Here is a 16,379-nt window from a genome sequence, read left to right on the forward strand (position 1 = left end):
AACCCTTGATACCAGTTTTTGGCCACATTTATGACTCAATCTTTATGAAACTTGGTTAGAATGCTTATCTTTACAATACTTTGAATCTGGACTTGCATCCAAAAAGTAGGTGGACAGGTAAAATCTTAAAAATCAATCTCATAATCTGGGTTTATATGGTAAAAAATTAGATCACCTGGTCAAGTGTTCAGCTAATAGTATATTTGAATTGAGGTAAGTGCTTTTAAATGGGTCATCATTGCCTCGTTTGTCTAAAAGCACTGACATTTTCTTTAGTTTTTATGCTCCCAGAAAATGATCTCTTACATATTTGGCATGTAGGTACCTCGCATGGACCTCCACCTTTTGAAGAGGTTTGAGGTCACTGGGGTCAAGGTCACCAAGCTAATAATAGATTTTCCGTCACACTTTTGTTACAGTTTCTCATAGCACCTTCAATATTTTACTGATCTTTTACATATTTGGCACCTCCATCTTTTGGTGAGGTTAGAGGTCACTGTGGTCAAGGTCATGAGGCTAATAATAGATTTTCTCAAGGTCAAACAAGGGGAGCATCCATAGTTTTCAACTATACTTGTTTTAAGTTATTTTTATGTCCCCCGCTATAGTAGTGGGGGACATATTGTTTTTGCCCTGTCTGTTGGTTGGTCTGTTGGTTGGTTGGTTGCTCTGTTTGCGCCAACTTTAACATTTTGCAATAACTTTTGCTATATTGAATATAGCGACTTGATATTATGCATGCATATGTATCTCATGGAGCTGCACATTTTGAGTGGTGCAAGGTCAAGGTCAGAGGTCAAATGTATGTGGCCAAAGTCGCTCATTTTATTAATACTTTTGCAATATTGAAGATAGCAACTTGATATTTGGCATGCATGTGTATCTCATGGAGCTGCACATTTTGAGTGGTGAAAGGGCAAGGTCATCCTTTAAGGTCAGAGGTCAAATATATGTGGCCCAAATCGCTTATTTTATGAATACTTTTGAAATATTGAAGATAGCAGCTTGATATTTGGCATGCATGTGTATCTCATGGAGCTGCACAATTTGAGTGGTGAAAGGTCAAGGTCATCCTTCAAGGTCAGATGTCAAATATATGTGGCCCAAATCGCTTATTTTATGAATACTTTTGCAATATTGTAGATAGCAACTTGATATTTGGCATGCATGTGTATCTCATGGAGCTGCACATTTTGAGTGGTGAAAGGTCAAGGTCATCCTTCAAGGTCAAATATATGGGTCAAAATTGCTCATGTAATGTCACTTCTGCAATATTGAAGCTAGCAATTTTATATTTGAAATGCATGTGTATCTCATGGAGCTGCACATTTTGAGTGGTGAAGGGTCAAGGTCAAACATCATATAGGGGGACATTGTGTTTCACAAACGCATCTTGTTCATGTTTAACAAAGATAATCATGTTCTGCAATAAAATGATGTTATGATGTTTGTCATTAACCTACTGGTATGTTGATTGTCTGTTTTACAGCTGGCTAAAAAATACCACCCAGATGTCAGTAAGAATGATCCAGATGCTTCCAAAAAATTCCAGGCAGTTTCAGAAGCTTATGAGGTTTGAATGTTTAGTTTTATGAGGTTTGAATGTTTTGATTTTTTCTTGTATTTTGTTATGGTATCATGAAAATGTCTTGTTAATATAAATATTTATTATGAAAAATTAACATATAATATTTGTAATAATGATAGTGCATCTGTTATGTACGGGTATGGTCAGAGGTGTGATTTTTCCTCCTTTCCGCTTATTTCCGCCCTGTCAATGTCAAACTAATTTTTAGCTCGGCTGTTTTCGAAGAAAACCCGAGGTATTTTCATAGCCGGCTCGTCCTCCGCCGGTGTTGTGCTAAAACTTTGACATTTTGCTCTAAATTCAAAGCGCTTCCACCTACAACTTTGATACTTCATATGCAGATGCACCTTGATGAGTTCTACACGTCACACCCATTATGGGTCACTAGGTCAAAGGTCAAGGTCACTGTGACCTCTAAAAAATAAATTCTGACAAGCTTTCATTTATAAAAAATGCACCCGCAGCAGAGCATTGGCATCCGTTATGCGGTGCTCTTGTTCAAATATTTATAAACTTTGCTGGATCTATAGCCCCGTGTCACTTTCAATCGTTTATTGATTTTTATATACAAGCCTATGCAAACTGCGCAGGCTAATCTGAGACTGCAATGTAGGCACATAAATTGAGCCCCGTTTTCACAGAGCGCTAATCATTTATTATAAGTTTAGGAGGCAGTGGGTATTTTGCTGTCAAGTTTTGGGCTTTAAGAAGGACCCCATTCCCTACGGAAAAATTATATATATTTTTCCCCAATGGGAATTATATATTCACAATCAAAGGTTTGAAACAAAATATAATTTGTTTTTATAAGTCTAAATAATAAGTTCATCACCCATCAAGCTCTTACTAAACCTTAATAAATGTAATATGTATAGCACTTTTATTCTCATTTAAAGCATTTTTGGGCCAAAAATAACACTTATTTCCCAATTGAAGTAAAAACAAGATATTTTATATATTGTTTTTAGCTCGGCTGTTTTCCGAGAAAATTCGATGTATTGTCATAGCCAGCTCGTCGTCTGCCATGATAAAACCTTAACATTTGCTCTAAAATCAAAGTGCTTCCACCTACAACTTTGAAACTTCATATGTAGATGCACCTTGATGAGATCAACACGCCGCACCCATTTTTGGGTCACTAGGTCAAAGGTCAAGGTCAATGTGACATCTAAAAAAAAAAAAAATCTGACAAGCTTTCATTTATTCAAAATCGCATCCATCGTCGAGCATTGGCACCCGTTATACGGTGCTAATGTTGGTCTGTCTGTCATTCATTGTGTGTGTCCCAAAACTTTAACCTTGGTTAAAGTTTTGCAATAACGTTTGCATTATTGAAGATAGCAACTTGATATTTGGCCTGCATGTGTATCTCATGGAGCTGCACATTTTGAGTGGTGAAAGGTCAAGGTCATCATCAAGGTCAAATGTCAAATATATGGCTTCAAAGCGGCGCAATAGGGGGCATTGTGTTTCTGACAAACACATCTCTTGTTCACATTTCAAAGGGACTCAGCCCCATTCCCAAAATGGTGACAAAAAACACTGCTGAGATAAGGCATACATATTTTACACAAAATCTCTTGTTCCTATTACAGGTGCTGAGTGATGACAACAAGAGGCGTCAGTATGACACGTTTGGGATGTCAGGGGCTGGGATGGGAGGTCAGGGGGCGGGGCCAGGGGCTGGATATGGTGGCGGCCCCTTCCAGGGGCAAGGTGGGTCTCTTAGACTGCAGGATTCTGGGATTTATTAAAACCAAGAGAGATATTTAGACATATACTTTCAATAGTCTTTTGAAAATGACGCTGAACACTTAAATATTACATAATAAATATGAAATCTGGTTTAGTATCAAGATGCAGAACTATTTTACCTGCTTAATGCAAAATGTGTCTTGGGCTACCGTTGCTCCAGCCCAGCTTTTTTACTTGCGCAGTCTGGACAGGAGATGCACGTCGCTCTTAAAGTCACCCAAGGTTTGTGGTCTTATTAACGGCCAGGCTAGCTCCTAACGTACTTCATAGATGCACAGGCTGGTCTTGCGCTACACTGGCCTTATATTGCATAAGACCCATTTTTGCATGATGCAGGTAATTACCGTAGGTTTCCACGTATAGCGCGCTCCCGTGTATAGCGCGCAGGCTGTTTTTTAAATGCAAAAATGGAGGAAAAAAATATTTAAAGACAATAAAACCACCAAATCGGACCGAAAATGGTCGCCATTTTACTATTGCACAATCCAATAATCCGGGGCATTGGAAAGCTTAATTAAGCATTCAAAATAGGAAGCCTCATTATGATTAGGAGCATGGGTTGCATAGCACTATACTTTTCTGACAATTTTGTAATTTTCTAGCAAAAGATTAGCAGTCCACGTGCATTTCGTGAAAAAGGTGAGAAAATAAGAATTAGTGTACATCGTGTGATTTTTCCTGGGGGAAAGCATGGGCATTACCGGTAAATTTGAATGTCGCATAGGAGACAGGGATACAGTTGTTGAGGTACACCACTGTTGAACATTCAATATTTAAACACACAAAATGCAATTGCATATCTTCACGTTCTCAAGTGTCAATTAGTGTCTCAAATGTCAATTAGCCTCTTAACAAGTCGTGGCACATATTACTCAATAACATCTGCCAATTACAAAGTGCAAAATGACCCCCTTTCACACCTACCGTTATGCGCAAAAAAGACCTCGTTCACACCTACCCTTGCCTGCTCTCCGGAATGTCGACAACAATCCCCATCGGAATTCATCAATAAAGAAGTGTAAAAACACAAACAAAGAAATGTCCGCAAGTTTATTCAAACAAATTTATTTTTGACCAATACTTCTTCTACTGCATTCATATCTACCAGTAGCGACTTCTTGTTGTTTCGACAATGGCCCCTCAGTCTGTACGATTATAGGGTGGTAGTTTTCTTGAAAAAAAACTTGGCGGCCATTTTGATTATTTACGATTACACAACATATTTTTTACCAATTTAGCAGCCAGGATAGCGTTGTATCAATGTATAGCGCGCACCAGCTTTTTAATTTGAATTTTGGAGGTAAAACACTGCGCGCTATACGTGAAAACCTACGGTAATTAGTAAATCACATTTTACATTTCATTTATTGTTTAGTTTGGTCATAATAGTGATGCTGAACTCTTTGTAATTGTATAATTGATTTGATGTTAAAGAAGCAGCCATAAGCCTTATATTTTAATTAAAACTTAGTGTAAATTATTGAGTGGGAATTCGCAGCGTTGATGTCAGTATATGATAAGTTCAACCCTTTTATGTAAGTAGCAACTGTTTTAAACATATTTTAAAATGGCATGAGAGCCTTGATATTTGTTTTGCAGCATCATGTTGTGGTCCTGTATAAAGTTTGATTAAATTTTGACCCTATGATCAAAATTGACCACGCCTGAATTGAGTCACATTGTATATAGAGTTTATTACATAAAAATCATCCCCTCTGAAACCACGAGGCCCAGAGTAAGCACAGTGTGAATTCTGGGAAGAGTTTCATGGTCATAATTGCCCCCTTGTTTTTGATGTTATAAAGAGTTTGTAATGTTTATCAGATGTGTTAATAATTTTATACTATATACATGGCAACAGATTATTTTGCACCCATTATGATAAGACTCATTTTATTTAATGTGTTTCTCTAGGGTTTGAAAATTTCCGTAGCAACGTAAGTGCAGAAGAACTTTTCCGTCAGATGTTTGGCAATGCGGGGTTTGGGGGCTTTCGGCAGGCACAGGCGGAGGACTTTGAGGATTCAGTGTGGGGCCACAGTCCTGCTTCAGAGGTGGGTCTCATATGGCATATGGAATTGAGGACTGTTTCTTACATATGAGCTGTGCTCTACGAAAAGGGGGTTTTAAATGCATGTGCCTAAAGTGTCGTACCAGAATGGCCTGTGCAGTCTGCACAGGCTAATCAGGGATGACACTTTCCGCTATTATTATATTTTCATTTAAAGAGTCTCTTTTTAGCAAAAATCAAGTTAATGCGGAAAGTGTCGTCCCTGATTAGCCTGTGCGGACTGCACAGGATAATCTGGGACAACACTACGCATAAGCATGAAACCCCTTTTTACAGAGCACTGCTCATATAAATTGTATTTAAATGAGAGGTCATAATGTATGTGGGTAAAATCTTGTCCTAGATTAGCCTTGCAGTCTGCAGATGCTAATCAGGGACAACACGTTCTGCCAAGACTGGAATTTCATTAAGAAGAGACTTCCTTAGAACTGAACATTTCCATTCAAGTGGAATGTTTCATCATTGATAAACTTGTTCAAACTGCACAGGCTTATCTGGGACGATCTTAAACCACATACATTAAGCCTGGTTTTCACAGAAGGAGGCTCGTGTCTTACAGAAAATGTCAATTGGCTTCAGTGAACATATGCACTGTAATAGTAAATTTTGAATAAATATTTTCTGCTAAGGAGTTTTATTTCTTTGCATTGAAGGAATATAATATTTTAGCTTGCTGCCGAAGTGCAACTTTTAATATGAGTGAGTTTTTATGCCCCCGGTAGGGTGGCATATAGCAGTTGAACTGTCCGTCAGTGTGTCAGTATGTGTGTATGTCAGTCCATTCCCTTTAACTTGTATGTTAAAAAGTGTTGCAGCATGTATACCTCAGTATTGTGATTTCAAATTCATTCACCCATTTTATCCTTTTCAGTTTCAAGCTCGCTTTGCAAACCATTCCTTAATTCAATAGATCTGTTGCATTAAATCATTTGTAATCATCGCGATGACAAATTCCTGGACATGTTTGTGTGTGGTTTACTGATACTGGGGAAAAATGAGAAATTTGTGTGGGTCATTTTCCATTGTGTTTGTGTAAAATGTGTATATCAGTCAAATAAAGAATATTAATACCCCAAGAATAGTACTGATTATACAGTATATACCACCCCTGAGGTGTTTTCACAATCACCCTCATACTATACTTTACTACATAGCGTTTCACCCTGTTCACTGCAGGTGTTAATGAACGTGACGTTCCAAGAGGCGTGTCGCGGTGTCAACAAGGAGATTGAGTTAAACACCAAGATGAAGTGTGCAGTGTGTAAGGGAACCAAGGCTGCTCCCGGGTACACCCCAGAGACTTGCCCCCAGTGTCAGGGAACCGGTGTGGTAAGCACATTTATTATAGGAGACGCGTTCTGGAAAAACTGGGCTTAATGCATGTGCTTGAGTGCCTTCCCAGATTAGCCTGTGCACTTAGACACTTTCTGCCGAAACTGGATTTTTGCTGAGAAAAGACTTTTTTAAGCGAAAAATATCTTAGCCCTGTTGGCATGTGCGGACTGCATGTGCTAATATGGGACAACACTTTACGCACATTAATTAAACTCTGTTTTCACAGAGCAATGCTCATTTGTTACAGAACTAATGTTTGGCTGCTATCATTATGAAACTTATTCTACTTTAAAGTACCAGAAACTGTTTTTTTCTACTAGCGTACATATCGTTTTAGTTGCCAGACTACTTTCTTTTTTTAAATGGTTCATGATTTGTTTTAGTATTTAACAGATTGCTATGCAGAAAAATGTATATAATTAATGTAATATAGCATCAGCATGGTGTTCTGTGAACGTGAATCAGGCTTGTTGGTTTTAAATAAATGATAAATAAATGTTTAATTGTCTACAACTTGCTTTTAAAAATCTGAAATCAGCTGACAAAAATGTAAAGCCATTTGGCAGACAGAAACACAATTTCGTTGTTGTCTAAATTGCTTTGTTTGTGTTAGTATGCTGAGTAGAGTGGTTTGACAAATAATTTATCAACCTGTGAATGAGTATTTATTCCACTTTGCATTCAATAACTGAGCACTGATATGTTATTTAATGAGCCTTGTTCGTGGAAAACTGGAAAACTGCATCTGCTTAAAGTGTCGTCCCAGATTAGCCTGTGCAGTTTGCACAGGCCAGTCGGGGATGACACTTCCTAAAATTGATTTTCATTCAGAAGAGACTTATTTTAAACAAACAATTCCATAAAAGTGGAAAAGTCTCTAATTGGCCTGCGCCAACTGCACATGATAATCGGTGACAATACTTAACGCACATTTCCCAATACAGGAGACTATGAGTACGGGGATGTTCATGATGAGTTCCACATGCAGGATGTGTGGGGGCCAGAAGAAGATCATCAAGAAGAGATGTGAGGCCTGCAGGGGCAAGGGCAACGTGCTCGGCAGGAAGAAGATTGTTGTTGCTGTACCTGCAGGTTGGAACACTTCCCAGTCCTCTGAGAAACTACCTGTCCTTCAGACATGTCCCAATTTGTTCATCCAGTCATTGGTTTAATATTGGTCTGACTGAATAAAAGTTTTCTTCATTAGTTTTGGATAAGAAAGACAACTCTTGTCGTTAATGTTTGCGAGAACATTGTTAGGGTTGTCTCTCTTTATCAGGTGCATTTCATACGCATGTTTCATTGATAAAATGTTTTTTAGCTCATCTAAACACAACTTGCTGAATGTTGAGCTTTTGCCAACACCTTTTGTAAGTCGTCCGTCATCAACATTTACCTTGTTACCACTCTAGAGGCCACATTTATTGTCTGATCTTCATAAAACTTGGTCATAAGATTTGTCCCAATGATATCTTGGATGAGTTTGAAAATGGTTCCTGTTGCTTTAAAAACATGGCCGCCTGGAGGTGGTGCATTTTTTAGCTCACCTGAGCACAAGGTGCTCATGGTGAGCTTTTGTGATCGCCTTTTGTCCGTTGTGCGTTGTCAACATTTGACTTGTTAACTCTCTAGAGGCCACATTTATTGTCCAATGTTCATGAAATTTGGTCAGAAGATTGGTCTCAATGATATCTTGGATGAGTTCAAAAATGGTTACGTTTGCTTGAAAAACATGGCTGCCAAGGGGTGGGGCATTTTTCCTTATATGGTTATATATGGCTATAGTAAAATCTTGTTAACACTCTAGAGGCCACATTTATTGTCTGGTCTTTATAAAACTTGGTCAGAAGATTTATCCCAATAATATCTTGGACGAGTTTGAAGATGATGCCGGTCGGTTGAAAAACATGGCCGCCAGGGGGCGGGGCATTTTTCCTTATATAGCTATAGTAAAACCTTGTTAACACTGTAGAGGTCACATTTATTTTCCGATCTTCATGAAATTTGGTCAGAAGATTTGTCTTATTGATATTTTGGATGAGTTGGAAAATGCTTACGTTTGATTGAAAAACATGGCTGCTAAGGGGCGGGGCATTTTTCCTTATATGGCTATAGTAAAATCTTGTTAACACTCTAGAGGCCACATTTATAGTCCGATCTTCATGAAACTCAGTCAGAAGATTCATCTCAATAACATCCTGGACGATTTCAAAAATGATGCCGGTTGGTTGAAAAACATGGCCACCACGGGGGCGGGGCATTTTTCCTTATATGGCTATAGTAAAACCTTGTTAACACTCTAGAGGTCACATTTATTGTCCGATCATCATGAAACTTGGTCAGAAGATTTGTCCCAATGATATCTTGGATGAGTTCGAAAATGGTTTTGGTTGCTTTAAAAACATGGCCACCAGGGGGCGGGGCATTTTTCCTTATATGGCTATAGTAAAACCTTGTTAACAATCTAGAGGCCACATTTATTGTCCAGTCTTCATGAAATTTGGTCAGAAGATTGGTCTTAATGATATCTTGGATGAGTTCGAAAATAATTATGTTTGCTTGAAAAACATGGCTTCCAAGGGGTGGGGCAATTTTCCTTATATGGCTATAGTAAAATCTTGTTAACACTCTAGAGGCCACATTTATAGTCCGATCTTCATGAAACTCAGTCAGAAGATTCATCCTGATAATATCTTGGATGAGTTCAAAAATGATGCAGGTTGTTCGAAAAACATGGCTGCCAGGGGGCGGGGCATTTTTCCTTATATGGCTTTAGTAAAACCTTATTAACACTCTAGAAGCCACATTTATTTTCCGATCTTCATGAAACTTGTTTAGAAGATTTGTCCCAATAATATCTTGTTATCTCAGGTGAGCGACTTTGGGCCTTTCAGGCCCTCTTGTCCTTATATGGCTATAGTAAACCCCTGTTATCACTCTTGGGGCCACATTCATTGCTGATCATCATGAAACTTGGTCAGAAGATTCGTCCCAATATTAACTTGGACGAGTTCGAAAATGGTTCTGGTTGGTTGAAAAACATGGCCACCAGGCCCTCTAGTTGATCAGTCAACCAATCACTATGATAACTCATTTAGTCCAGCAGTACCAAAATTGTTGTGACCCAAAATTGCAAAAAAACTGCTTTATCAGAAACACAGTTAATAAGTGTTAATTGTGTTGAACAGTTAAAGAAAACATGTAATGATGTTAACCCTGTCTCTTTAATTTATTTTACTTCATTTAGCCTTTAAATGTTTCTGACCAGCAATTTTTTTCTTCAGATTACCAGTTTGTAGATTGGACCAGTTGACAGGCAAATTTGATCTGCTTTCCAGAAAACTGACTTTCCTTTTTTTTTTTGTAACAAAAATTTTGGTTTCATTTTGGTGTGTGATTGGCTATGGTATAAACAAGAATTGTCAGTCATCCTACCAAAGAAGTTTGATTTATCTTAATATTGAATCAATGAAATGCTTGAAAGTGTGTGAAGATTTCAGTCTAATTTGTATTTTGTTTAAAAAAAAATCTTGATTGTGTTCATTTGGCTAAGTCATATTATATAGCAGATTTGAACAGTTAAAAAAAGAACTGATGTGAATGTGCAAGGCACGTTTCTTGAGATTAAGGTTGTAAATATAATTTCCTACAGACTCATAATTGCAAATATTTTACTTGCTAAAATAGGTCCAAATGTCCTATTGTTATGCCTTATGTTTCATGGTGCAGGTATAGAGGACGGTCAGACGGTCCGACAGTATGTGGGAGACCAGGAGCTGTTCATCACATTCAGAGTAAGACTGATAGAAGTATTACTCTTGGAAAAGGGGGCTTAATGCATGTGCTAAAATGTTGTCCCAGATAATCCTGTTCAGTCCACACAGGCTGATCAGGGACAACACTTTTTGTCAAGACTGGATTTGATTAAGAAGAAAAAACCTTTCAACAAAAAAATTCATAAATTGGAAAGTGTCGGACTGATAACCCTGTGGGAACTACACAGGCTTATCTGGGATGACAACTTACACACATGCAGTAAGCCCCATTCTCCAAAGGCTCAAACCATGGCAGCATGGTGAAAAAAGAACTGATCTCATTTACTCATTCTTTTGAACAGCCTTTCTTTTGTTAGTCCTTTCCCACTCAGAAGCAAAGTGAAAATGGCTATGTGCAAACAGCATAAAACCAGAACAGCCTGCGACTGTTCAGGTTTTATGCTGTTTGCTGCTCATCAGTATCTAAGGGTTGGAAATGAAGCCTTAAAAATTTGAATCTAGTAAGAATGATATTTTATCTTTCTAAGGGACTACAAATGCGTGGAAAAGTCTATCTAAGTGGTTAATCATGCTTCAATTGCTTCAGTATTGCTTAAAATGGTTGGCCAATAATAACATCATCTTCAATGTCGGCCATCTTCTCTCTCAATTTGTGTACACTTTGATGTTAGGGATGCACTGAAATCACCTTGTACATCTGTCAGTCTGACTGTCTGGAAGCAGACACAAATGTGTGCAGAGAAGTTCTAAATTTTCACCGTTCAACATTAAAATATGCTATGATTGTTGCTTATTTGATAAAGTACATGTGCACTCTAATTGTCTTGCTTAAACAATGGCAAAATGAATGCCCCTTTTACAAGGTAGAATTTCTGTAACATTGTTTTTGCTGTAAAAATTTTTTCTAAAACTAGAAGCCCTAAAGGTTAAACATTTGGTGTAACATTTGTATTACTTATTGTAGACCCATACTTACTTGGTATCTTAATTGTGTCAGGTTTCTAAAAGCAACATATTCCGGAGAGAGGGTGCAGATGTGCACAGTGACGTCACTATAACACTGTCCCAGGCCGTTCTGGGGGGCACAAAACGTGTGCCAGGAATTTATGAAGACATTCTTGTCCAGGTCAGTTACATCAGTTGGATTGACAGGAATAAGCTTAAATCATGCATTGATATAGTGCTTCTTGTCTAAACATGTATTCACTATTAGGTTGTGTATTAGTCAGTTAAATATATTTATTAGTTTCAATTACAAATCAAAGATAGCACTGTTAAACGCAAGTACTTTAAACTAATGAAAAATGTGGAAAGAAAAGTATACCTAATAACACAGTTTGCACTTATTGTCTCGTCAACATATTAAAAAAATTCTGCATTTCTTAAGTATTTGTAACTTGTACATTGAGCAGTGAGAATTAGCCATTTTGCTGATCAGTAATGAATGGGTAATAAACTTCCACATGATGTGGTACTCTGATTCTTGTTTACAGCAAACAGACAAATTTCAAATTCAATTCCATGCATGGATCTTATTTACCTGTGCATATAAAAATGAAGTTATTTAAATGTCCTTACAGCCTTATTAGCTTGACTATTATATATGAAATATATATAGTGGAGCTATCCTACTCACCCCGGCGTTAGCGTTAGCGTGCAAATGTTAAAGTTTGCGTACCACCCAAAATATTTCCTATGTCCTTTGACATATTGCTTTCATATTTTGCATGCTTCTTTACCAACATGACCCCAACCTATAAACAAGGGCAGACAACTGTATCAAGCATTTTGTAAGAATTATGGCCCTTTTTCCACTTAGAATATGCATATTATTGATAACTCTATTTTAAAGTTTGCGTACCACCTCAAATATTTTCATTGTCCCTTGACATATTGCTTTTATATTTTGCATACAGCTTTACCAACATGACCCCAACCTATAAACAAGAGCAGACAACTGTATCAAGCATTTTGTAGGAATTATGGCCCTTTTTTGTTTTTTGTAACTTTGAATATTTTGTTAAATTTTGTGTTTAGATCCACTTTACTTCTTATGTTTTAATGTCATAAATACTGACCTGTTATCGTATGCTTATACTTTCCAAGGGGAAATAACTCATCCGGAATTTTAACTGGGAATCCGCCACCTCAATACCGTAATACAGGCCAGGTTAAACATAGTGCAATGCAACCTAGCCAAAAATCGGTAACCAACCCTCAATATTCTTTCCGGATCAACCAGGTGTATACGTGTCTTTTACGGCTCTGAATTAAAATATTGTTTTTCACTTGGTTGATTGGGGTTTTGAATAGATAAATTGTGTTATTTATCTTTTTATTTCTCATTCGGATTAATTTGTGTGGATTTAATGGATTTTGTTTCATTTGTAAAAGGTAAGCCATGCTTGTTTTTATCGAACAATGGTTTATTTCTACCATGCTGGGTGTTTTCAGGCGCGAACGACCACGTGCAAAACGTGCTCTTCTAATACATTGCTAGAACGTGCAAAGCATGTTCTTCTAATGTGTTACGAGATCGTGCAAAGCGTGTTCTTCTATTGACAGATTGTTTATCATTTGCCATTGTGTGCAATAATGATTTTAACGTTCCGTATGACAATCTAATTGATCGTCATTTTATTTTTCATCTGTTTTGAATTAAACTTTTGTTTAATTTATGATCTACGGCAGTATTATTATAATTTTCATTATGGTCAAATAATGATTTTATGTGCCGTATGATAATCTGGTCTGTGACCAGTTTATGGTTGAATATGCTTTGCTCTTGTTTTTCATATATTCGACTACATGATGGTCGCAGAAACAAGAGTGGATAAATACCCGGTGACTTCGCAGATCATGGATGATAGTTGCAGTATCAGTCACCGGGTATCGGGCACGATCGCGACCGTACTATGCTAAGTCTCTTAGACAGTCGGTCAACATCAGACCATATGGCGACACCCGTCAGCCGGTCTTTGCCCGATGGCATTGGTCAAGGACATCGACCAATGCCGGACCATTTGGCATCCGCCATACGGTCATTATCCGGTGACAACACTGGTCATGATATGACCGGTACGTCACCGGGGACGTTGATCACGGACCATTGATCGACGTCTGACCGGCCGGTCCGGTCACCGGTCATGTCACCGGTCCGGTCATTGATCACCGGTCCGGTCACCGGTCCGGTCCGGTCACCGGTCATGTCACCGGTCCGGTCCGGTCACCGGTCATGTCACCGGTCCGGTCACCGGTCCGGTCCGGTCACCGGTCCGGTCCGGTCACCGGTCCGGTCATTGATCACCGGTCCGGTCACCGGTCCGGTCCGGTCACCGGTCATGTCACCGGTCCGGGCACCGGTCCGGTCACCGGTCCGGTCCGGTCACCGGTCCGGTCCGGTCACCGGTCCGGTCATTGATCACCGGTCCGGTCACCGGTCCGGTCCGGTCACCGGTCATGTCACCGGTCCGGTCACCGGTCATGTCACCGGTCCGGTCACCGGTCATGTCACCGGTCCGGTCATGTCATCGGTCCGGTCATGTCAACGGTCCGGTCCGGTCACCGGTCCGGTCATTGATCACCGCTCCGGTCACCGGTCAACAGTCATCAGTTAGGCCTGCCACCGATAACACCAGTCACCGGTCAAGAAGAAGAACTCGGTCTTCTTCATTGAATTATTCTCCTATTCTTCGTTGAATACATCGTCTTCATCAAGGATTAGACATCGGACACGCTCTTCTTCGTCGAGCAGTTCTCATCGTCGCGGCTCTCGTAAGCGATCACGTCGTCACTCACGGAGACGTTATTCTAGAAGATCTCGGTCTCATCGCAGCCGATCCACATCTCGGCCGATCCAGATCTCGACATCGCAGGAAACGAGGACGTCGTCAACCTTCACGTAGACATCAGCGGACTGCATTGAGCACCACTGGATATTTATCGAACATACCTCTCCTTCATTGAGCAGTTCTCGGCGTTGATACGCTCGTAAGCGATCATGTCAATGCTCACGGAGACAATATTGTAGAAGACAATATTTCCAGCGTAGCCGAACAATATTTCGGCATCGAAGTTATATGGATGTCGCCACTTCTCACGTAGGCGTTAATGAACCTACTGGTCATATCGACGTTCTCCATTTTATTCCTTTAGGAATATCATGTCTCCATTCCACGTGTGATGGTTCTTCTTATGGCATCCACACATGTTGCAGTCACCGAGCCGTAGTTGTATACGAACACTAGTTCGTTTAACATTCAGGCTTCGGGATAAGCTGTTCTTTTCTCCACTACGAATACAAGGACACTTATGCCTATTAATACTGATAATCTACCGTTGTTTTCCGGTTAACATTATCAGATGACTTCGTGGATGGTCATTCTTCTGCACCAGATATTTCCATTCTGACGCAGTTATATTATACCGGTCCCGATCACCGGACATCGGTCACCATTCATCGGTCATATCACCGATCACCGGTCAGAATAAGTGATGTCTCATCGCCATCGGATTGGATTTTTTTTTTTGGCATGATCTTCTTTTCCGAGCAGTGCTTGACATTGATAACAGACCATATGGATTCCACCATTTTTCGGTCTTTAACTGGTAACGTCACCGGTCATATTATGACTGGTCCGTTCACCGGGCTACAGTTACCGGTCATTGACCGGTCCGGTTCGGTCACCACTTACCAATTACCGGTATTCCACTGTGTTTTCATCGGTCAATTTTTAGTATCACGGGTATCGTCTACATTACATAGTTGTATACCCCTGGCTATGATTGTATTGAATACTATATTTTATGGATTCAACAATCTACATGACTTTTTGTGTTTTTCAATACTGATGTTCTACTGGCGACGGTTACCAAATCATGCTACATCTGTTATTTGTACTTCTATCTCAACCGGCTACATGCAGACTACTGGTCTTGCAGATAGATCGGCTGAAGTGGGCTCGGAGACTAGCATTGAGGTCGAACATTACTATTTGACCTCTATTAATTTATGTTCGAGACCCGAAGGAAGAATTGTTTTAACCGCCTTTACCTGTCGGCTACAGACTTTGCAGTCAGTGTCACGGAACAGTTGGGACACATTAATGACGCTAACAGGATTAGCAAGACGACATTTGTATCGACTTCTGCTTTTCTATTGCTCCTACGGCAGTGCATATTTTCAAGCTACTGGAATCAACAAGAGTTCTGATACATAGGATTGCCTATCAGATTGACCGCATAGCGGCTACAGTCTTGTAGATGGCTTAGGACCTATTGAACTCAGATCTTAGATCCTAGGATCTGGAGGGACCTCATCTTAAAGTTATTCTTCTATTACACTTCTGGCCATAACAGGCCGTCTTCCTATAACTGGTCGTATTCCTTTCGGAATTCGTCCAGGTTAGAAGTCTTGAAGTAAATGGATTAATCAAGTCAGAATTTAAGACTTCCATGCATTCTACCGGCAAGCGTGGACCCGCTTAAGGTTACCCCTAGGGTTTTCACCTTTTTCTGCCATCACACCTCCGATTCCGGAGGTACCACTATCAATCATATTTCCGTACTTCGCAAATCGATGATTTCGCGACCTGTATTATCCAGGATTTTAAAGGCGCCTGTTATTGGTTCAAGAAGAGGCTATATTCTGTAGATAGGTCATAAACTTATAAGTGTTAAACACTGTCCTATTCTACCAATTTTCAAGTGTGTTTGGAGTGGGAAAGTTCGGCTTGCCGTGGTTTCTTTGCCCACCCATCCTTGACAAATGGTTCCGGTCACCGGTCGGTATTTACCGGTCCGGTCACCGGTCCTTCTGCTGAGACGTCTTTTCTCACGTCCGTTTCAGCTTTAT

At 39.6% G+C, this 16,379-nt stretch overlaps 1 protein-coding gene across 4 annotated transcripts in view; it reads left to right on the forward strand.

The window, feature by feature from the left end:
- LOC127878974 (protein tumorous imaginal discs, mitochondrial-like) overlaps window positions 1–16,379 on the forward strand; it is a 43,048-nt gene that overhangs the window by 14,015 nt on the left and 12,654 nt on the right. For all 4 annotated transcript variants that reach the window (XM_052425546.1, XM_052425547.1, XM_052425548.1 and 1 more), the window contains exons 3-9: window positions 1,490–1,573; window positions 3,184–3,304; window positions 5,258–5,397; window positions 6,591–6,743; window positions 7,694–7,841; window positions 10,479–10,543; window positions 11,523–11,651. In XM_052425546.1, coding sequence (XP_052281506.1) covers window positions 1,490–1,573; window positions 3,184–3,304; window positions 5,258–5,397; window positions 6,591–6,743; window positions 7,694–7,841; window positions 10,479–10,543; window positions 11,523–11,651 — 840 coding nt within the window. The remainder of the gene's footprint in view (window positions 1–1,489; window positions 1,574–3,183; window positions 3,305–5,257; window positions 5,398–6,590; window positions 6,744–7,693; window positions 7,842–10,478; window positions 10,544–11,522; window positions 11,652–16,379) is intronic.

The sequence above is a fragment of the Dreissena polymorpha genome, chromosome 4 (assembly GCF_020536995.1).
Source record: "Dreissena polymorpha isolate Duluth1 chromosome 4, UMN_Dpol_1.0, whole genome shotgun sequence".
In the NCBI taxonomy this organism is placed as follows: domain Eukaryota; kingdom Metazoa; phylum Mollusca; class Bivalvia; order Myida; family Dreissenidae; genus Dreissena; species Dreissena polymorpha.